Source organism: Trichosurus vulpecula, chromosome 4 (genome assembly GCF_011100635.1).
Source record: "Trichosurus vulpecula isolate mTriVul1 chromosome 4, mTriVul1.pri, whole genome shotgun sequence".
Lineage (NCBI taxonomy): Eukaryota > Metazoa > Chordata > Mammalia > Diprotodontia > Phalangeridae > Trichosurus > Trichosurus vulpecula.
Genome location: NC_050576.1, coordinates 119,675,810 through 119,700,903, shown reverse-complemented (window position 1 = coordinate 119,700,903; position 25,094 = coordinate 119,675,810). Strand labels below are relative to the sequence as shown.

At 37.0% G+C, this 25,094-nt stretch overlaps 1 protein-coding gene across 1 annotated transcript in view; it reads left to right on the top strand.

Moving 5' to 3' along the window:
- Positions 1–25,094, top strand: part of USH2A (usherin) — a 991,863-nt gene that overhangs the window by 635,159 nt on the left and 331,610 nt on the right. The window contains exons 38-39 of the mRNA XM_036755334.1: positions 11,418–11,568; positions 12,369–12,511. Of these exons, the coding sequence (XP_036611229.1) occupies positions 11,418–11,568; positions 12,369–12,511 (294 nt within the window). The remainder of the gene's footprint in view (positions 1–11,417; positions 11,569–12,368; positions 12,512–25,094) is intronic.

The window sequence follows — 25,094 nt, the reverse complement described above, 5'->3', positions numbered from 1 at the left end:
AAAAAGACATGCCGGAAAAAAATGTGCATATATGTGTGTGTATGTACATACACATACATACATACACGCATACAGAAACACAAATATATACAGATATATATGTGTGTTTATATATGCATATATGTAAAATTCATAATTCAGAATCTATTTAGAAAAGTGTTGAAGAGGTCTTGAAGAGTAGAAAGGGATAAGCCAGATATACTAACCATGAAAGAGTTAAGAACTTAACTAGATTGACTATGATACATTCGTGAAGTTGACACACAAAAAAGCAATCTCCTATTTTGCCAGTAGATAAAGGTTTATAACTACCGTGCCCTTCTAGTGATGACATATGGCCCAGCAACATGGTCATTCACTGAGTTAAATGAAACCAAACATAGGCCTAGGCAGAGAATTATGGAGAAAGCAATGATGAGAATTATGTGACTAGAACAGACATAGAAGATAACAGGTATGGTTGAAAATAAATGAAGAACACATTCCCCATAAGGGGAGGATGAAACATGATGGTTTCTAAATGGAAATCTAGGTAAAAATAGTTACATTTGTTAAAACACCCAAAGAAGTGAAAAAAAATGTTCCAACTAGAATGAAATTATATAATAAGCTTTCCTTCCTGTATTCATTCAATTCACATTATTAAGTGCCCGATATAATTGAAGAGCAAAGTGCTAGGCCCTTTTGAAGAAACAAATATGAAATAATATATAGTCCCTGCATTCCTGGAGCTTAAGATGTAGTGATGGGGGTGACAGAGTGCCTACATGAAAGCATAATAAAGATGAATGTGAAAGAACAAAAATCACTATGTATTTACTATGTGTTAGGCAATATCCAGTTCTAAATATAGAGTTCGAAATACAGAGATAACAACACACTATTTTAAATACTCAAATTAGCTACGAAGGACACATGAAGGAAGACACTATCTGCATCCAGAGACCGAATCGATAAATAGAAGTATTTATAGAATGGTTTTACATATATGCATATGTGTATATGCGTGTGTGTATATATACATATACACATATATGCATGTATATATGCATATATGTGTATATGTGTGTGTGTACACACACACACACACACACACATATATATATATATACATATATATATATATATATATATATGTATAGCCATCTCTAGGGTGGGGAGGGAAGAAAATAAGAAAAAAGTTACACTTTATTATATATTTAAAAGGAATAGCAACTTGTATATAATAGATTTGCAGTTTCATACACAATTATTTCCCGCCCCGCCCCCAATTCTACTATGTTATGGAAATGCTTGTTTTGTTTCTTAGGTTCAGAATAAAATTCAATTAAATTTAAAAAAAAAGCAAGGGCAGTCCTGTGCTCAAGGAGCAAATGTTCTAATGATGGAAACAGCACATACAGGTAGGTGTAGCCAAGGAGGAGAACTCTGGTTCTGGGAAGCTACAGGGATAGTGAGTGGAACTACAGTATAGTAGATGAACATGGCCTATCCAAGAGGTTTCATGAAAAGTTCACCTCCACAGGAGTGGAGGGGAAAGGCATCCAAAGAGACTAGAGGTGGAAAAGGTGGAAAAGACTAGAGAGTAAAGCAGACAGAAGAGTTTATGTTTTATTCTAAAGGCAATAGGCAACAACTTGAGCTCCTTGAGGTGGTCAGACCTGTGCGTTAGGGTCCCTTTCGCAGCTAAATGGAGGATAAATTGGAGCTGGGAGACTTGAGGCAAGGAGACCGGGTAGGAGGCCATTGAAATCATCTAGGGAAGAAATGATGAGGACTTGATGGGTCCCGTGTGTATATATAAAGGAGGCAAATGTTTTGGATGTAGAATTGACAAGATTATGCAACTGATTGAATATGAGGGTTAGGGAAAAAGTAAGAATGGCCATGAGACTGGCACCCTAGATACCTGGAAAGATGATATTACCCTTTATAGAAATTACAAAGAAGAAAGAGAGAATGGTTTTGAGGGGCAAGGGGAATGAATTCTTTTGGGTATATTGAATTTGAGATGCCTATAGGTAGGATATCCAACTGGAGATGTTCAATAGGTAGTTGGTAACATAAGAATGGAGTTCAGAAGAGAGAATAGGATGGGATTAATATGTAGATATGGGAATTCTTTGTTTAAGAATGAGAGTTGAACCCATGGGATTTGATGAAATCACCAAGGGAGATAAAGGAAGACAGATGACCAAGGAAAGATTCCTGTGTATAGCCATGTTTAGTAGGTGGGACATGGATACTGCTATAGCAAAAGAGATTCAGGAAAATATAGTCAGGCAGGAGAAAAGTCAGTAAAGACTAGTGTCACAACAATCCAAGGAGCAAGGAGTATTGGGATGGAAGCAAATGAAAAGATATGAGCAGTGTCAAAATGCTGCAGAGGTCAAGAAGCAAGAGTCTTGAGAGGAAAAAGAAACACTGGATTTGATCATTCTGTGTGTAAACACACACACACACACACACACACACACAATGTTTCCCACATGTATAGCATGGGGTGTTGTTGTGTGGCTCTAATAGAGGAAGAATAGACATCACTAGCCTTTTCTCCACCTGCTCCCCACCCCCCACTCTACTTCAAGGGAGATGTTAATTCCTTCTAGGAGGGAAGGCAAGAAGTTGGGGGTCAGAAGCTATGCTCTCCTCAGAGAGATAGGGCACCAAGCTAGAATTATACATATCTGTTTCCTTAAATATTAGTACTCTATGGCACATGGTTTTTAGGCTCAAGCTAACTTCTGATCACTATTTCATATTGGGGGAAGGAAAAACCCCAAGCTTTTATATCCAAGGCTTGACTTCCTTCTCACCAAACACTTTCCACAATGAACACACGTAATAAGTAGCAATGAAATCCAAACAAGAAACAAATAGCTCTGTACCTTAATTTTAATATATTATAAGTTTGATTGCCAAACAGAAATCAGACTAAGTATGTATATACCAGACAATGTGGAGTGAAAGAGCTCTCTGAATGAGAGTGAGATATCCCAGCTCAACCAAGAAAGAGAGTCTCTGATCTTACCCAAGCGAAAGTTCCTCAAAGTCTCTAGTGTAGCAAAGAGGATAGGGCATGAAGGAAACTTCCAGCTCTCTTCGTGTAGGTTTCTTCCCAGAGTCTTTTCCTTCAGCAACCTGAAGTAGGGTTGGCATCTTCTCTCTTGAAGTTTAAAGCCAGACGCCTGAAATTTGACAGATTCAAAGATTAAATAGAACTGAAGAGATTAAGCTCTCCTCTCCCCTGCTCTCTTTGACTCTTCATCACCCTTTACATAGGACCAAGGCATTGCCTTCCACCAATGAGGAGAGAGTCCTGTACCAATGTGCTTTGAGACTGGGGTTACAGTTATATTTTACAGGTGAAATTATGTTTAAACCATATATTTAAATGGTTTACTCAGTGTTACTCAACTGTGAAGTATGCACAAATCAAACCCAGTTCTTCCCCACTCTAAATGGAGCACTGTATCCTCTAAACCAGGGTTGTCCAAAATACAGCCTGTGGGCCACATGCGGCCCTCAGTGGGATTTTATGCAGCCTGCCTGTGGGTTTTAGTTTTCACAAGTGAAAAAATAAAATAATAATTTGCATGGAATTGATGAGGGCACAGTCTCTGGGAACACCCTTGAATCTGGAATACAGTCTCTGGGAGCCTCCTTGAATTTTCCTTGAATCTTCCAACTAGATCTGGCCTTCCCCTAAGGCCATAAGGCTTACATTATCATTAGGCCAAAATCTCTACCTAAGCCTTGCCCTCTATTGTTACTATCCATATGCATGCCTTCAGTTACTTCCCAACCCTGATATCATCAATATCCATGCCTTCAGCTACTTCCAACCCTTAATCCCATTCTCTTGGTTCCTGGACTCTGACCTCATCTGGTTCTCCTTAGACTCCTCCTCAGGACCCTCCCTAAAGCCCTCCTCTAGTCACCCCAGACCACCCCTCAATCCCTCCTCCCATCTTTGTGTATATAATCTCCATCTTGCCTCCATGAAGGGGCTCAGAGTCAATCTAGCTCAGTAGATTGAATCTGGCCTGCTTGTGGAAACAGGTGTCACAAAGGGTGGGATTTCTTAAGACAACCCATTATGATGAGTCCCTAATAAATTTTGTCTTTTCCCTTGGCTGAGAAGGCTTGAGTCGAATTCTTTCAGCAGGACCCGGCTTGTAGGTATTTTGGGGTCTCGAGCACCCCTAGAAACCTATAGTTCCCTATCATCATTTTGATTTCAACCTCTTCAGAATGTGTATTAGATTTTTAAATTCCATGACTAATAAATAATCTTGTTGATGTTAATTTCTTTGGTGTTTTTAAGCAGTATTATGGACAGAACATATTGCACAGAATTTTCAATCAATTCATTCTGTGCACCTACCTTTATGCTGTTGTGTTGTTGCTTTGTTGTTTTGTGTTTGCTTTCGTGCTTTGCACCTTCACCTGTCATATCGATGACACACATTCCCCTGCTTTGTATTAGTGTACTGTATTTTTTATTCTGGGTGTGGCCCTCGAACAATTGTTTTATTTTAATGCGGCCCTAAGATAAAAGTTGGACAGCCCTGCTCTAAACCATACAGCCTCCAATTATTAGTAACCTTAGAGAGAGCAATTTCAGAATTCATTAGAAACCTGATTGGAAGGAATTAAGATATGAGTGGGAATGTGAAAGTAGTGACAGATTTTCCTATCGGTTTGCTTGTGAGGGAAGAGATATAGGATAATAGCTTGAGGTTTTTGCCAATGAAGAAAGAGAGATTGGAAACTGAAATGGAATGGGGAGGGACAGAGGTGATTGGTAAACTGTGAAGGGGCAAGGTCTTGGAGGAGATGGGCAGGGATAGGATGCAGTGCACAAATTGAGAGGTTGGCGTTAGCAAGGAGAAGGACTAGGACATCCCTTTCCTTCAAGAATAGAACAAGGGAGGAGAGAGCAGGGTACAGTATTGAAGGAATTTGATACGTAGAAGGGGGAAGATGAGGAAGCTCATGACCTAAGGCCTCACTTCAGTGAATCATATGGCTGGGTCCTCTGCTCAAAGTAAGGGGGATGGGGTTGACTTATGGGAATTGAGTAGAAACAAAAAAGCTTTGAAACAGATGGGGGTGTGGGTGGCAGTGCATTAAGGAACCAGTCTTTGTATTTCTTTGTTTAGAAGAGCCATATGCAAGTTGTGAGGTTTCCTCCCCCTGCCCCAACACACACTCCATAATGAATCATTAAAGTGCTAACTATAGTCAAGACTGCTTGAAGGCAAATGAAGTCAGAGGAGAGAAAAGAAATTGAGAGATGAGGAGAGTTCAAGGGATGGGAGGGCAAATAGTATAAGTGAGGGCATAGAAAGGTGGAAGAACAAAAGTAAAATAGGTGAAGGAGTCTTAGGTTCTAGTCTCATTTCTTCCAGTAATGTATTAATTGTCCTTTTTTCCAGTTTAATTACATTTTAGTTTCTGAACTGTTTCTCTTCCTCCCTCCTCACCTTGAATTGGAGAAAGCCATCATTTCTCACACAAACACATACACATCTATGTGTGTGTGTGTGTGTGTGTGTGTGTATATATATATACACACATATACACACACATATATGTATATATATACACACACATATATACATACATACATATATACATATATTTATGTATATGTGTATATATGTGTGTATATATGTACACATATATATACATATGTATATACATATACATGTACCCACTCACATATATATGTGTGTGTGTACATAATTCTATTTATCAGCACTTTCTCTGGAGGTGGATAGCATCTTCCTTTATAGGTCCTTTGTAGTTGGATTAGGTGATACTGCAAGTTGCACCTTAGTTATGATTTTAGAAAAGTAGCATGGTAGGATAGGGAGAGTATCCAAGTTAGGATTAGCAAAGATCTAGGCAGCAATCTTGCTTTTGTTATTTCTGGTTCTTCTTAATAAGCAAATATGTAATTTCATTTCCAGGGCTTTACTTGAAACCTTTCTTGTTTGGTAGAATGTTTTCCATTGGCATAACTTTGAAAAACCTAATGTCACTTCCACAGTATCATATATTTGTCTGGAGTCACATTCTAGAATCTAGAACGCGGAGGAATAAAAGCCTTACTATGCTGTACTCTGAACTTACTACATTTGGAATTTTGAGTCCAGTCCAGTTCTGGCAGCTACATTTTGAGAGCCATTAATGAACTGAAATATATGTTAGATAGAAAGTCAAGGGTCCAAAGGAACTGTGGTTGTTAAAAACAGGGAATGGGTTAGGAAAGCACCTTAGAAAGGACATGAAAACAATCTTCAAATGTTTGAAATGCTATTATTTGAAAGAAATGATGCTCCAAAAAAGAAAAAAAATGAAAGTAAAATTGGAAATTAAAGGAAAGTAGATATAAACTTGGGTTTAATATATTTTTTAAATGATTAGAATTATTTTTAAAAATGATACAAGGCTGGAAATTCCTCATCATTATAAATGTTTTGTCAGGGATGTTGTAGAGGACATTTCTGCAAAGGGTGGGAGGTTGAATTAGTTGGCTTCTGAGTATGTTTTTAAAAAATGTGTGTGTGTGTGCATGTGTGTAAGAGAGAGAGAGAGAGAGAGAGAGAGAGAAGCTTGACAACCACATGTAGATCTCATAATAAAAGACATTTTAAAAAATCGTTCATATTTTCCTTTTACAAATGCTGTTGTTTCTTTATCTTGCTGCATTTAAGTTGGTTGTTGTTAATTCAGTGGTACTTGGTACATTGACATATAATTCTGATAGGCCATAGTAACATGCAGAGAAGACAGTCTGCTCCAGGACAACATGGGAAGGGGGAGAATGCCATTTAAATAAGAAATAAATAGCTCTGTACTGAATTTTAATACATTATAAATATGTTGATAGAATTACACACTCTTGTTTTTTTAACAAATTTTATTTTATTTTTTTTCCTTCAGATTGAACAAATCCAAAGCTTCTCTCTTTAGTGTCTTCTCATCGCCTGTGACACTTTGAGAAAAGAATTCTTGTAATAAAAATTACTGATTTTGCTTTAATGTAACTATAGTATTTTGAGATATGTAAAAAGCTTAACCCATGCTGGACTAGGAGTCAGGATGACCTTAGTTCAAACCCAACCTCAGACACTTACCAGCTGTGTGAACCCTGGTCAAATCACTTAATGTTCCACCTCAACTTCCTCATCTGTAAAATGGGGATAATGATAGCATCTGACTTTCTGAGTAGTCGCTGGGATCAAATGAAAGAATAATTGTAAAGCTCTTTTCAAAATCTCAAGCACGATACTAATGCTACCTGTTGCTGTTGTCTTGATTATGTGACATGGGAGACATTGGCACAGGACCTCTTAGAGTGGCGTGCCCACAGCAGAGAAGGTGCTGTGCTCTATGAGCCAAGCAGAATTGAAACAGCTAAAAGGAAATGCAGGATGTCCAAGTTTAGAGTATCCACCCTAAATGTTCACATGGACTCTTTGTACCAGACCTTTGGTAGAGCACTTGGAGCTCCTATTGGCCTGATCAGCCACAGTAGGACACGTTTACACTTGACCCTAGCATAGTGATGTCATTTTGGTCCTCTTCAAGAACAAAGGACAACAACCAACCAACCAATTATGTCATTGGTCCTCTTTGAAAATGAAGGATGAACAATGACAATTAATTTTTTTACTTGGAGAATCATGACAATCTCCTGAGGTTGTAAACAAGTATTATTACTTTGAGGCTTTGATGGATCTTGGTGATATAAGTACAATTGATGTTGCACATTGCAATCCATCAATGTCTACTCATCTTCGTGTCCATCCATTTTCTCCTATAAATCTGCCACAGAGGATACAGCCAACATGCTAGGGGCAGGACTATAGATGTCTCAATATTTAGCACATATCAACCAACCACACAGTCTATTAATTGTCTCCCACTTTTCCTATGTGACTGGCCTGTCTCGTTTTTATTTCTTTTACCCAATTATACATACATATATATGTGTGTGTGTATATGTATATATATCTATATCTATATATACGTATATGTATTGATATGTATAGAGAGAGATGTGTGTGTAGATAGATATACACATACATCTTATGGCATCATAATGTTAATACAGGCAGTCTTATCCTCATTTTTATAAATGAGATAATTAAGCCTAAGATATTTTTGAATGTATATGTGGTCACGCAGTTAGTAAACGTTGAGGGTGGAATTCAAACTCAAATCTTCCTGCCTGGAAGTCCAGTACTCAACATACTGTGCCACACATTCTCCAGGACCTGCCCCAGTATGACATAGGTTAGCCAGCTGTTTTTATGTAAGGGATATTCATAATTTGGACATTTATAACTAGGAAATTGCCTGTGTGTAGGTATGTGTGTGTATCATTCAAAAGGAATAAAATAAAATTCTAAATGAAAAGAAGCTCATATAATTTCTTTAATTTCATAAATCCCATGATGATTTAGGCTTATGTTTCATTATACTAATATTTAGATTTAACATGTTACATATTAAAAAAAAAAAACATTTCTTCTTTTGATTTTCCATTTTGTGGCAACTGCTACACACAGTGGCCATGCAAAGTTCTTATTTCCTGGAAAAGATGTGTTGATTCAGGAGGTTGCCAGTGGAGTGGTGGCCCCGTGAGGGTCATATTAAAACTTGAGGGAAGGTTTTTGAGCAACACTGCATCCTGGAGGCAATATATCAAACTGATAGAAACATGGCTCTTCTGTTGAGAAACCAGCAGTGGAGTTATGGCTGGCTCCCAGTTATAGCTTTAATACTAAAGAGTCCCTGAGGAATAGGTCTAGGATAAAAGGGGTTAAACAGAGGGAAAGATGGCATTAAAATTCGGTGGTACTTGGAGTATACAATATGAAATAACCAGTAGATTTTCTGCAAGTAATTTAAGATCATCAGTTTGTTTGGGAAGCATTTTGTAGTTTTAATGATCAAAGTGTGACCAATTTTATAGAGCACCTTTCTCATTACTACCCAATGGAGACTCCAAAGTACTTGATTTCTGTATAGTCTACTTCCGTGCTCTCTTTTTGCTCTTTCTCAAGTGCATATTAATGAAACCCTCTGTGAACACTGCCAGCATCCCTTTACAAATGTGGCATTCTACATACGTACAACATACACATATCTAGTCATTTTCTCATATGGATGTTTTTCAGTGCCGATTTTCAAACCAAGTGTGACTACATATTTTGCTCCTTGATCTTGATAATCCAGAGTCAGAATAATTTTAGTATTTTGTTATTTTTAGGTTTTGCCTTTTTGGTCATTTTTCCCAACTACTCTAGGACAAGTTGCATTTATTTGTATATTATTATCATCTATAAAGCCAACAAGTTAATCTGGTTAGAGCACGGTGTTAATGATGTCAAGGTCATGGGTTTAATTCCCTCATGGACCACTCTTCTTCTCCATTAAAGTCCTATGCCAATATAGCATTGTGAAATAGAGATAACTCTGAAGTCTCAAACACTGTGCCGATGAAGCCCAAGTTCCCAGTAAGTAAGAAAGGCTTTAAGCATGGACTCAATCATAGATCTCACATATTTCCCTGGTGTCCAACTCCCATACAAGAACTAGCCTAGCAAAATTCAGATGAGCCCATCACTAGCAGGTTGCTCTTAAATTAGTGATTTTTTTTTTTTGGCCACAGCCACTCATAAAGACTAGATAGTCTACTAAGGGACACAGGCTTTGCCAAAGGTCATACATTCCTTTATGGATCACATCAAAAAGAGGTACAATGTGTTAGAGTTTTAAGAATGCCAGGTGTGAATGTGTGGGATCTAGTTTCTAGTCTGGGATCTGGCACTATTTAGTTCTGAGGCTTAGTTTCCTTATCTGTAAAATGAGCAAGCTGGCCTAAATGACCTGTACCAGATTTTAAAATGCTATGTCTGTGTATAATTGATAAAGAATTATGCAATTATTAATACTTTTTGTGGTCATGGAGACACAATGGAAGACAGAATACTTGTCCTGCTAATTCAAATCAAAGATATAATTTTACATTCAGTTATTGATTATCCCAACGTTCTTCTAGCTTATTGATGAACTATGTTCTTTTTTTCTCTATTTTTCCTCTCATTCTCTTGTTCCCTCCCTCTGGTAAGCATTTGTCAGCCTTATTACTTGCAGGTACATGCCCTTAGATTGGAGAGGATGGGAAAAGCACACATCCCTCAAGGACATACAAAGAGTAGAACTGAGAGTTACTGAAATGAGTTATCCATACTTTTATTGGTTATTTTCCTCCCACTTTTTCTTCCTTTCCCCCACATGAAGACTTAAAAATGGGTACTGCATTTTAAAACATACCTGGAAAATCATCTTTAAACCACCACCTGACATTAAAATGCTTTCTTTTTCTTGGAATGGTACCTGAGCCTTTCCAAAAAGACACTTAAGCTAACCTAATGTAGTTTAGAAATTTGACTATGTGAGATAGATGCTCTTTGATAGAGTCATGATTATGGCCAGATCATTTTAAGTTTTATAAAAGCCAATTCAACCAATAGGAAATTCTTGTCTATTTTTCTCTGAAGATTCAGTCTTTATTTCTCTCACTGCCAATAAACATTTCAGTTGGAAAGACGTGGAAGGTATGCATTGTGGTCCTCTCAGCTTATATGAACTTGGTGGTTTACAAGGGTACTGAATATGAGGACAAGTTTAACATGTGATCCTTGGCAGATGAGCTTTTCTGCTAGCCTGACAAGAATTGAAAAGTAGCTGGTTCTTCTTGCTGCCTAGATAACCAGGGGAGGCTAAGGAAGGTGCAAGACAATTGCAAACACCTGAGGGGAGAAATACATTTTACATGAATTTGTGAGGGAAAGGTTTAAAAGCATCACATGCTGATTTCTAGCTAATCATTTGCATTTATCATTCCAAAAATAAATATACTATTTCAGCAGAAAAAAATGGTCTTACGTATTCTTATGTAGGAGTGTCATTAAAGGGGCATTGAAGTCTTTGGGCCAGATAATTGATCTAGATATCAGATGTTAGATTTCTTGATATGTTGAACAAAAGGGGGAAAAAAAAGAAAAAAAGGAAATGTAATATTTATTCCACTAAATTCCCCACCAGTCTTCAGTTAAGCAAGCAGAAGTACAGGTGGGAATATGCTGCACATTTACTTCTCTTGATGTTTGGGGGCTTGCTTTAAGGCCTGAAATACTAATGTAATTATGTTGGAATGATGAACATGAAGAAGCATAGTAGTTCAGGACTGAAAATGTTAAATTAAATGGACCATGCTAACATTGCTGTTGATCCTGAGGAACAGTTTTTCCAGTATATGGAGCATTTCGATCCCATCCAGCATATGTTCTCCACAGTTTTCTCTGCTCTAATTCATCCATGTTTTTCGACAGCTCCAGATGGCGTGCTGCCTCCAAGGCTTTCATCTGCCACTCCAACCAGTCTTCAGGTTGTCTGGTCTACACCAGTTCGCAACAATGCTCCAGGCTCTCCCAGTTACCGACTCCAGATGAGACCTAGTCACTCCATGGATGGAATTCTAGAGTGGGTTTTGAATTTTATATGTCTCTGTCTAGTATCTCTGATATATATATATAATTTCATTCAAATGGGTTACCCAAGGAATGGTCCTTATTTTAATTGTCATAATAATTTTAATATAAGAGGTCAAATCCCATTGCAACAAATATAGGCACACCTTCAATTTTAGCAAAATTGTTATTTTAAAGTTGTTTTTAAAAAATAGACAAAAACAAAACTAGGAGCTCACCTACTCATTCACAAAAAATAACACATTTAAAATTTGATTTGATTTTAAAAATCAGATTTATATACTACTTGGATTATGCAAAGTGAAACCTACCTGAACAGAGCAAAACCTATGAACAGGGTGGCTATCAAGTTGCAAGACTAATTTCATAAGCCACACATGAAAATCCACCATATTAATTTAGAATCTCACTTCCACTAGGCAGTGGGACTTCTGATAAAGCTCGATTTCCAAGTTTAGTCAATGTCCATCTTATTTTAATATGCAAACTGTCTGAATCCCCAAATTTCTGGAACTCAAAAGAATGTCATACAGTATCATAGACCAAAAACTTGCAAGAACCACCTAGGCCATCGAGTTCATTTCCATAATTTAGCAGATGAAAAAATTAAGTCCTACATAGTTCCTTGCCCAAAGTTACATAGGTAGTGTCAGAGTTGGGGTCTCAACCCATGTCCTTTGACCCCAGAGCCTATGCTTCCACACCCCTCCCACCTTGGAATGCACTAAAATGATATTTGGCCTATGTTTTCTTTCTCTAGGTTTTTGTTAAAGGTATTTTCTTCCCTTATAGGCTGTTCTCCCATCCATCTGCATCCTTAAGCTATGTAGTTGGAGATCTCCAGCCGTACACAACATATGAGCTAAGGTTGATTGCTTCCAATGGATATGGTAGCACATACAGTGACTGGACTTCATTTGTGACCGCAGAGGACAGTAAGTATCTGGCAGTGCATACCTACATGTCATCACAATAGGGAGTTTTGACTGCCTTCTCTTTCCTCAAACACATGATTAGGTGGTAACATTTTTTTATGAGCGGGGAATGTAGAATCTAGAAAAAAGGGAATAGCTTGAGAGTTTGAGGATTGGGATCATGCCAGTTCACTCACAGTTATCAATAATGTTCATATATTTCCTCTTTATATCTATATCTATATATATATATATATATACATATATATACATATATATATAGATATAGATATAGATATATAGATATACATACATACATACACACACCTCTGGATAATTGAGTAGGCAAAAAGTCACGATCACTTCAGTGATATAACTAGATATAGTAATAGAGTTGGACCGGGAGTCAGAAGGGGTGAGTTCAAATATGGCTTCCTAGCTGAATGACCCTGAATGAGTCAACTTTTCTCAAACTTGATTTCCTCATCTATAAAATGAAGATAATAATAACACCTAGCCCTAGGGTTGTTGTGCAAATTAAATGCAGTTTATAAATGTGTTTAAAAACACATACATACACACAAACATATATACACATATGTATATGTATATATGTTTACAAATGTTAAAGTGCTATGATACATGCTAGCTAATAATAACATATATCTAGCATTCATGTAGTATTTTAACACTTGAACTTCGTAAATATCTCACTTGATCCTCGTGCCAACCCTGGGAGATAGGTAGCTGCTATTATTATCCCCATTTTACAGATGAGAAAATTTAAACACAAATTGTGACTTATCTAGGGTCATGCATCTAGAAAGTGTCTAAGGTCATATTTGGACTCAGGTTTTCTTGACTCTGGGTCCAGCACTCTGACCACTAGTGTGCTATTATTATTGTTGTGTTTTTTTTATTTGAAAGAATTTCACAGTTTTAAGTTTGTCAATAAATATTTATTGATTACCTATATGCTCCCTATTTCTCTCATTCTGATATAAGAAGGCTTAGCTAGAGCCTTCATACATTATTTCTGAAAGCAGCCTCTTTGTAGTAGTTGACTCTATTGAAGAAAGGAATTCTAATTCAGAGAAAATAGCTATGCTATCTTGATGATTTACAGTGGTATATAGTTGGGATGGCCTGATTCACCCAACATGGAGAATGTTCCTTATTATTTCTGTATGGCTTTGCCCAGATTCACTGGGAAAATATGATGTGTTTGAATATATTTGCCCTAATAGGATTCAGTGTATATAAACAAAGCTCAAGAATTCTCTCTATGTGTTCCCACTATAAATTCAATCTGTATGTACAAAGTGAACTGGGATTTCATATCTTTGAACTTTCAGGTTTTGCAAGTCATTTTATCAAATCATCCAGACTCTTCTGAGACTGCGTTGCAAAAACTTTTTGCTATTACAGTCCTAATTCTGAATTCAGGACCTAGGCAGGGTTGGGGGTTGGGGGATTTGGAGTGCTAGGGTTGGAAGGAGGTCTCAAATAGAAAGTATGAAGTTGCTACTGAGGAGATTATCTCAAAGAAGGGACCAGAACAGGGCTAGGCCTAGGCAAAGCTCCCTTGGAAGACACATCAAGGGTTTACTGACATTGACCATCACTGCGCACCTCCCAATAAACATGCAGACACTAATGATCAGGTTCAGTCGTTCTGGGAGAGGTAGTCCATCACCCAGAAAGTCTGGCCTTCACTCCCACAATAGAGCTGACAGTTCCTGACCCCCAACCCCATTCCCTGGTGGTGGAAGAGGGGTGGGAATGTTATGGCACTGGGAAAGATATATCAATAGTTATTCCCTCTTGACACCACTAAGGTGACCTCAGGCACTAGAGGGTGTGAAGATAGCAGAAGGATTCAAGGTGTGGGCCAGCGGACCAGGGTTTTATTTACTGCTAGAGGAAGAAACTTGACTCTCTAAATATCAGTGCCCTGAGGAAAAGCCCCATTCACCCCAACCTCATTACAACTTTGGTTGCCAGGTTATTTGCTTAGCAAACAACAGGATGGGCTCCTACCATCAAGAAGGTTGTATATTGCTCAGCAAAACAAAACAAAACAAAAAACCATAGGATTACTATCATTTGAAATAACACAAATTTCAGATAGTTTTTTTTTAAGTACAGATCCTTTAGTTTGACCATGTCGGTAATACATAAAGAATCGTCATCAAAAATTTTTCCCTTCTTCTTTAAAGCTCTAGCTGAAAAATTGGTCATATTTATTATTTGAGTCCTATTATTATGCAATCACATTAAAGTTGGCTTATTTTTGGTTATTTCTCTTCTTCCCCACCCTCCCTTCTAAGTAAATAGAGATGTTTTTAAGTAGTGCATCATGAATTTAACCTCTTTGAAAATATGTAGATATGTATATATATAATATGCAATATTTGTGTATATATATATATGCGTGTGTATTGTTATTTTATACTTTTGTTGATCAAAGAATCAGGTTCCCTTAGGGCAGAACATTCTTCTTATATGTAAGTTCAGCACTCTGACCTGTATATTAATGTGTGCTAGACCTTGGGGGACCATTTATTGCATTTCACTCACGATTTACCAAATGGTTCCCTTGAGGACCAATTGAGTTAATGTGCCCTTCAAAAGTACCTAACTTGCTCTCAGGGAGTAATTTACGTTTGGGGAGAATTGGTCTGAGTATTAAATATTACTATCCATAATGATATTTATTTATTTAATCATATGAGCTTTAAAGAAAGGGAAAAATAACTAACTGAAATTGATACCTAAAAGATTCCTCTATGTCTTGTTAGGCTGCAGAGTGAAGAAAACTCTCCCTTTGTCCCCTTTGATTCCTATTTAGCTCTTACAGAAGAAGTGGCATTTCAGTGACCACAGATGTCCACCTGGGTTCACACTCCTAACATGATGGTGTCTGGGATTAACCTTGTCTCTGTTCTATAAATGAAGCCAGATTCCAGATATTGTAGGGAAGCCTGTGAGCAATACAACTTCACTGCATTAACATGCTTCCTGCATCACCCCTGCTTACCTATTCATTCTAAAGTAAACATTGCCAGTTAACAATGTGGGTAGAGCATCTGTATGCAGAATCACTTCCATCTATGTGGCCAGATATGCTGTATCCTCTAGAAACAGAGGGTGACCTATCTTTCTCTATGGTTTATGACAGTTCGTCTTTTTTTCTCACTCCATGCCTGGTGGTGATTATGATGAGGTAAGCATAGATCACTGGGCACAATGATCTATCAGTATTTCAAGGATCTGGATTTCGTCAATATAGTGACTCCCTCCACTGATTGTAACCCATCTATGACTACACAGTTTCAGAGAGTTGCCTGAAGTTCAGTGACCTTAAGTGACTTACCTACTAGTAGATATCAGAGGCCAGGCTTGAACTCAAGTCTTCTTGACTCAAACCAACCCTTATTATACCACATTTCCTCTCTGCATACTCTACCAATAACAGTCCCATTCTTAACAGATTCAGAGAAATAAAATATGCCTTAACCTTTCATTCACTGTTAAGTTCTATTGACATACATCCACATGCGTGAACCTATCATATATTTAAAAAGATCATCCTACTTCAAATAGATAAGTTATTCCTTTGTGTAAATGCCCTGTGTGTGCACTCTGAAGCAGATTGCATCAATGTGAAGTCTGGGGCTGGCGATTTGCCTTTCCGATCGAAGTTACCAATGTATTTTCACCCCTGAAACACAGTGACAGTGCACTCTATATTTTGGGTGTCAATGGAGATGGATGCCATTGCTGAAAGGATGTGCAATTGAGTTGACAAAGACTGAGTGATTGGCACTGGGCACAAGCAGTCTTTCTGTCAGAGCTTCATCTCATTGCTTATAAAACCACCCATCTTGACAGCTCCTTGCCACAACTGCACTTCATATTTGATCCTGACCAGCATCCCTCACACTCCTAAGTGCAATTTCCAATGTAGAAATTTCACATATCATCTTACACAGTGAAACAGAGAAGTCACCTCATGCCCGCATTTGAATTTCACACCATCAACAAGCACGTTTCATTGCATCAGCCACAGATTCAAAAAAAAAAAAAAATCTGCCTGCCAAAATGGGTCATCAAAGTCCATATTTTTAGTTTTATATTTCAAAACAGTGATTTCCATCAAACCTATGATGAATCTGAAACAATCAAAGAGAGCCAAACATAGGCAGAAAGGTAGTTATATTTACGGAAACAAATCCTTGGGTATAAAGATAAGCTCTCATGGAAGGAAAAGGCTGTGGGGAATTTTAATAGATTTTTCAAATATTTTGTCATTTACATTTGTGTGCCACCAGTACCCAATTCTATGCATTTTAAAAAATCTAATGTGCTGATGCCAAATAATAATAATGCACATTTCCTATGAATATTTTAAGCCATGTTAAACATGTGTTAATAAAAGATGTTTGTTCCAGCCAACTTGGTCAGTGTAGTGTTAGACTATTTGCAACCAGATAAACACAAACAATACATGAATTTTCTTTATGTGCCGCTGGCACTCCAAGCACCAGGAATGTATGCAGCTTGCAGAAAATGCATTAAGGTTGTGTTAGACTTGGGAGCATGTGATAAATAAAATGAAGTCTCTTATCAAGCACTCTAAAATTAAGATAATTTTAAACTGGGTGTAACCATCTCTTCTGATTGTCTACGGGAGCCACACTACTCATGCCTTTCATTCTCTATGCTCATAAATATTTTTTGTTCAGTTTGTACATGCAAAAATTGTAGTTTTTGGTTCAAATGACTACTTTTTCTTCCAGACTAAGCTGATACCTGGGCATAGTATTTTGTGTCTCTGCATCTTAATCTCTCAAACTCTTTTAAATGCATGCAGAATATCTGACCCAAAAGCTCAAGGACAGATTTCTGGCCTATTACAAATCTACCCCAAAGGAAGACAAGATTTCTCCCTTTCCTTTAAAGATCTGATTTCTCTTAGGGTAAAAGGAACTAGGTTTTATATGTGTAGATTTTGAGATGCACCATTATCCCAATAAATTTAATGCCCACATTGGAGTATTTGCAACATCAATACTATATGGAATTTCTTTCATTAAGATAGCTTCATATTTTACTCAAAATGATTTGACTGTAAAGCAGCCTCTTTGGTGACTAGTTTTTTTTGGGGGGGGGCAGGGCAATTGGGATTAAGTGACTTGCCCAAGGTCACACAGCTAGTAAATGTGTCAACTGTCTGAGGCCGGATTTGAACTCAAGTCCTCCTGAATCCAGAGCTGGTGCTCTACTCACTGTGTCACCTAGCTGCCCCTTTGGTGACTACTTTTAAGGATGCCATTAAGATATCTTATGATTTTCCTAATTTATGTGGTATAGAATTCACATTTATATGTATGGTTTAAAACTTGAAATAAGGAGAATTACAAAATTATACTTCATGGTTTTTATAACTTTTGCATATATAACCACTGGATTAAGTTTAGACCACTTTTAGGTTCTGATAATTGTTCCCTTAAAATTATTAGTTGTTTATGTATTAAGGTCTTGGTATGACATGGTACATAAGTGAAGGTGTATAGCACATTTTTTTTTTTAGTTAGATGTAGCCATTGTGGCAACTATGTCATGAAATGGATAAAAGACTAGAGCTGGAACCAGGAAGACCCAAATTCGAATTCTACCTCAGCTGCTTACTGCCTTGCGTGACCTGGGCACTTAAACTCAGTTTCTTCAACTCTAAAATTGGTTGATAATAATAGCACCAAGTGCCAGGGTTATTGTGAGGATAAAATGAAATAATATTTACAAAGAGCTTTGTAAACTTTAAAGGGTTTATGATTATTTATTAGATTCACTTACAGTATATTGATGTTCATTATCATTCCTCTAATTTTTGCTCTCTAAAATTGGAATGCAAAACTAAGAAATTAGGAGGACCTGGGTCTCAAGACACCCACTTTTCCCCTCTGAGGCTTTCATTAATCTTTGAGGTCCTTACCACAGTTTATGTTTGTAAAGCACGTGCTAATCACTTTAACAGGGAACTGAGCCACCGCGGTGCCAAAGAGCCTCCACCAAACATCTAGACTTAGTACCACTCCCAGATTTAGACTGTGATGAGTTTTGTAATCTTAATTGAACATTTTCCCACTGGGCTTGAAATTCCTTTCTGATTTGAGTCAGAGAGTAGTAAGCAAGACTATTGTGTGTAACAGAGAGAAACGGAGACAGAGAAATAGATGGAGAGAGAGATAGAAGGATTTTCAAGAAATTGAAAAGCTCTTTTAGGGTTTTGCTTTTCATACTAATTTCAGGTTTTCTTGCCTAAAAGGATATCAGAGGAATTTGCTAGAATCCCAAACTGTGAAGTGGGAGAAGTACCATTGATTCTAGCAGCACTATTTTTGTTTCCAGAAAAATTAGGTGGGCTGGAGATGAAGGAAAAGTGTGCAGAAGAGAAGGCTCAGTTGCCCTCCCCATTCATGTCAAGCAGTTAGCTGTACCTTTAATTTAATGTTCTTGATCTCAGCAGATAGGGCATATTCCACATAATAATAACTCACTTTTATACTTCTGTGTTTGCAAATAAATACCTTTCCTCACAAAAAACCTGTGAGGGCAAGTAATTTAATGGATTTATAATCTCAGTGTTTGTGAGGAGCAGCTAGGTGGTGCAATGAATAGAGTGCCGGACCTAGAGTCAGGAAGACTCATCTTCCTGAGTTCAAATCTGGCCTCAGACACTTACTAGCTATGTGACCCTGAGTTAGTCACTTAACCCTGTCTGCCACAGTTCTTCATCTGTGAAATGAACTGGAGAAGGAAATCACAAACTACTTTAGTATCTTTACCAAGAAAACCCCAAATGGAGTCATGAAGAGTTGGACGCAACTGACTCAATTGAACAACAACAAATCTCAATATAATATACTCCCTCCAGTAATGTAGAACACATCTCATCCACACCCTTTTGCTGTTGTTGTTCTTTCTTTATTCTTGAAAAGCACCAATGACAAGGGTGATATCTTGACTTACACTTAAATTGGATTTGAGTGAGGCAGAACTGCACAAAGTCATCAGCCTCACTCTTCCTTAGTCATCGAAGTCCGGCAGCAAAGAGAAAAGTCAAGATGATTGGTGATGGCCCAGGATGTGGTGGGTGACCTTGGCCTTTCTAAATTAAGGTCTTTCCCAGGTCTCAGTTTGTCTGAGGCAATGCCCATTCAATGAAAGCTGGAGTCATTTGGGTTTAAAGGCTTGGGTTCAAATAGCTCCATTTGAAACACTATGGGATTTTTAAAACCTGTTTTTTTTTTCAGAACCATATTTCAATAAATCATTAATGAAAACTACACAGGACAAAAAGCAAATTGTCGAGACTTTTTAAAGTAACAAATAAATGTAAATGCTCTCTTAGGTAGAGAGTGAAACTGTCAGTATGCCTATTTTACAGATAAGGAAACTGAATCTCAGAGAGGTTAAGAGACTTGCTCAAGATAATATGGCTAATCTGAATCTGAACACTGATATCCTGCCTCTAGGTTCAGTGGTCTTTCCTGTGTATCAGCAGTTTCAAATTTTTGGGGCTCAGGGTCCCTTTAAATTCTTAAAAACTATTGAGATGCTGAAGAACTTTTGTTTATATTGATATTTTATGGATAATCAAAAGTTAAAACTGCTAAAATTTTAAAATATTTCTTTCATTTAATGAGTGATAAGCATATTACATGTTAACATAATTAACAACTTGTGAAAATTAGCTATATTTTCTAAAACCAAAAAAAGGTGAGAAGAGTAACACACACATACAAACACATATTCAACTAATACACAACAACATATATACAAGTAACATCTGCTGTAATAGAAGACAGCCAGATTCCCACATCAGTTTTTGTATGCAATCTCTTGTGATATGTTTTGGGTGAAGAAAACTTGGCGTCGTATATGTAGGTGGGACAAGGAAGAATATTTTAATAGGCAAATGTTTTCTAGCATTATTATGAAAATAATTCTGACCTGGTAGACTCCCCAAAAGGGTCTCAGGGAGCCCCAAGAGTCTGTGTAACACACCTTGAGAAGTGCTACTCTAAACCATGCTTTTGCTGTCCAAAAATCATGTGCTGTTTCAAAATAGAAGAGAAAAATGTACATTAGAGGAAAAACATATTTCATTTTATTTTCTTCTCTGTGTGTGTGGTTGAGATGTGGAAGTGATGGAAAACAAGGGAAAATGTCTAGACTGACAGGGAAATAGGTCATAAATACGGCAGATACTTGTTATTTCATAAGGATAGTACTACCCTAAAAAGCTCACTTTGGTTGATTCTTTTAAAGTAGCTTAACAGATGTATTTGTGTACTTTAGAACATGTAAATTTGGGATAAATTAATTTAAATTATCCAACATTAAAAACATTTTGTTATTAGTGTAGTTTAGAGTTTAATATCCCAACCTGCATCTCTAACATATTAGTTTTCTTGTAGAAGAAAAAAAATATGAGAACATCCTAAAATGAGGGTGGAGTATAGTTATATCAATGGGTTTCATTATCTTTAATGAAGAAACATGAACCACCTCAGTAGTACTATGAGATTTATTCTCCCTCTCGCCATTCTAAAGACCTTTCCCTGCAATTGCTCTACGGATTATCTCCCTAGCATACTGACAAGTTTAATGCATTAAACAATGAAGCAGGCATCTAGATTGCACACTGAGATTTCCTCGTAGATTCATGATTAGAAGAAATAAATGAAGAAAGGTGATTTTAAAACACAAGTAAGATATCTGCCTGTTACTACTACATATAGTGTTTTCCTAAGAAAAGATTTTTTCCAGTCACCCTGAAGGGACAAGAGTTTCTTCTGTCAGAAGAATCTTGGTATTATTATATTCGTGTAATATTCTGAGGATTAAAATGCACTTGGTTGTTTTTGTAAACCAATGAATGTAGTAAAGTTGTATTAATTGTAAAATTAACATGAAGTTATATTCACTTAATGTTACCAGTGGCCTCTATAGAAAATATGGGGATTTTTAGGTATTAAACTTGAAACTATACATAACCTCTCTTTTTCTCAAATAATTTATTTATTAAATGAATATAATGGGATTCTGGACCATGCAACATTCTTCTGGATGAATTTCAACTCAAAAAAGTGTAGAGAAATCTTATTCTCTGGTCCTCCACTAGCTATTGTGCAGTTATTTAAGAATGACTTTTATACCTCAGGTGTCCAAATTCGGACAATTGAAAATTAAGGGCCTCAGCAGCTGTTTTGAATTTCCTTTATCAGCTGAAGATGGTCAAATGCTAGTGAATGGCCATGAATCAGAGCACAGACTTCAAACAGGGGATGATAGCCTAGAACACCTAGGAAAATTCATTGGCAGCTGTAATCAGAGTAACCCAGTGTTGGCCATTCCCATTTTCTTTATCAAATACTATTTATTATGTGTAACACATGCTTTCTGCTATATCCAAACACATTAAATAGATTGCCACCCACTTGCTCACAATCCATAATAGTTCATTTTGTCATAATCTGTCATCTTCTATAGTATATAAGAAAATAATTATACTACTTTATTAATTGTTCGAAGATCCCTGTAACCCCATTTTATGAAACGTGATAATGAGTTCCAAATCCATCATAAGGGGAATTAAGTTCTTTATGAGAGATATTATAGATAGTCAACAAACGTTTAGTATGTGCCTGGCACCATATGTGCGCGCAAAATACATAGACATCCATACATGCATGTGTATAAGATGTTCATAAATATCCATGCACACATGTATATATACACATATGTATATATTTATACCTATATGTTCATATAATGTTTCTGTGTCTATATTCCATTGACAACTGTCCCATAGAGTATTGCTGTTGTTCAGTCATTTCAGCTGTGTCCTACTCTTCATGACCCCATTTGGTGTTTTCTTGGCAAAGGTACTGCAGTGCTTTGCCCTTTTATTCTCCAGCTAATTTTACAGAAGAAGAAATTGAGGCAAACAGGGTTAAGGGACTTGTCCAGGGTCACACAGGTACTAAGTATCTGAGGCCAGACTTGAACTCAGGTCTTCATGACTCCAAGCCCAGAGCTCTATCCATTGTGCCACTTAGCTATCTCCATTTCATAGAGTACTGAGCATGTAATTAGGAAGATCTGAATTTAAATCATTCCTCTGATATTTTCTAGCTGTGTGACCACAGGCAAGTCACTTGACTTTGCTGAGCCTCAAGCAATTAACTGACACTCATCTAATATGCTATAAACAATGAAATCTCATATATCTATGATGTATTATTAACAGTTCAGACCTGGAATGAGTTACTGGGAGTGTGTGATTTCCTGGTTTCTATTTTATAAGTTATTTAAAATATCAAGACCAGTTTAAATATAGCCTTCCTAAAGGTGACAGAGTAGAAAATGAGATGGAGTAAAATAAATATCCTCTGTGATTTTTAATTGATAGGTAGTTTCCACCATTTCCCTGCTCCAAAGTTGAACCATTCTTAAACCAACCTATACAGTTATTTTAAGATCTTGAAGTAAGAGTCCTCCATAACTTTTCTTGACTATTTGACTATATACATATACATACATACATACATATATATATATATATATATATATATATATATATATATATATATATATATATATTGCTGTCATTATAGTCAGGAAATTCTTACTGACAGCTAACTTAAATGTCTTTTGCTAAAATTCCCTCTGGCCTTATTCTTAGCAAAATTTGAGAGAAGCAATTCACCACCATCTGAAAAATATTGGTTTACCTACTTAAAGACTATTAAATCCCAATCTATTACCAACAGCCTTCTATTCTGCAGATGTGCCTAAGGTTCACAGGGAATCCATAGCTTATTAGCGAATAAGATAATTCACTTTTCCCTTCTGCTATGATATCAATTAGACTCTCTTAAGTGAGTATCTAAAAGTTATGTTAACTATCAAACTACAGGATATTACTATATGTTTGGCTTTCCTATACACCATTTAACAGAGTAAACATTCAACATGTATTAAGTGTCTACCATGTGTACTCAGTTCTGGCAAAGATACAAAGGACCCTTGCAATGCAATAATAAAATGAAGCTCAGACATATTGAGTGACCTATCCAAGGACACTCAACCAGCCAGTGGAAGAGGTAGGACCTGAACCAGGTACTTAGAGCTTTGTCCACTATGTTCTTAAGCAAGGGAGTGATAGTGAATATAATGTTATGCGATCAGTCTGCTAGTTTGCAGGAAGAATTGTGGGAAAGACTTGAGGCAACCTAAGTAGCAATTTGTGCTTAGGTTGGTAACAATGCTGAGGAAGTCATGAATCCAATGGACATCTTAAAGGAAGAATCAATGAGAACTTGTACATCATTCGAATATAAGAAGCTAAGATGGCCCCTAGGTGTCTTGACTAGGACACTGGTGGGAAATGGAGAAGTTAGGAATTAGAGTTTGGGGTGAGAGAGGATTGCTTTGGGTAGCTTTGGGAGTGGATTTTAATGTTAATGAGGAGAGTGAATATAAATCCAGTGGGAATGACATTTCACTTTAATGAAGAGGTCAGTTGGGGGGCCTGGAATAGTTAAAAGTTGTTTCAGGAAAATTAGATGTTCTTTAGTATGTCTAACAGAAGGCAAAGCCAGAAGATCCATTCAGCCACTGAGAATTTCACAGACTCAGGCTGTCAGCCTCCCAACACTGTTTACACAAACATACCCACCCTATTGGGAATAAAGGCTTCTTAAATCCAGCAAAAAGTAAACAAATACAAACCTTTGGGTTCTGGACATGTGATTAGAAAAGATTAATCATAATCTCCTACCTTCATTTTTTTTCAGTTGAGACTGAACTTTCGAAGCATATGAGCAAAATCGTCTCCCATAAAAGATAATTTCATTTGCCAAAATGAAACTACTCTCTATTATTAATGCTGTAATGAAATGGCCTGAAATATGAATCCGTGGTCTTAACAGAAAGGATGCCCATGTTCCCTTCTCTAGGAGTTAGTTCTCTAAACAATTACACCCAAGGAAAGATCTTTATGGTTTATTTTCATCATTGGCCAGCTGAGCTGTGTAGCTGTCAGACTTCCCGGCCCTCCCTCCAGTGACAACCGCATTGACAACATGTTATACTCCACATTGATTTTACAGTTAAGGAGCTGATTGTGATATATAGGGATTTTAAGAATTCAGCTGAGAGGCTGACTTTTGCCTTTTATCATTCCATTAAAATTTTATAACCATCTCTTTCATGTCATTTCATCCATGAATTCTTACTTTAGAAAGTGATAGCTACTGCTGTGAGCATAACTTTTCTCATGTTCAGAGCTTTTTATTGTATTAGCAAACTACCCCAATTATAGTTATTACTCATGTTTTACATAATTGTGGTGACCCTTTCAACCATGCAGTAGCATGCTAGTTGATTTGTATATATAGAATTAGATGATTCGGCTTGTCATTTAAAAAAGCACTAAATTGAAATAAGGTTGGGAAGCCAGTCTTTAACACTTTCCCATCCAGAGGGGCTAATTAGGACACCACTCGGAGATTTCCCTCCCGAGCTGCAT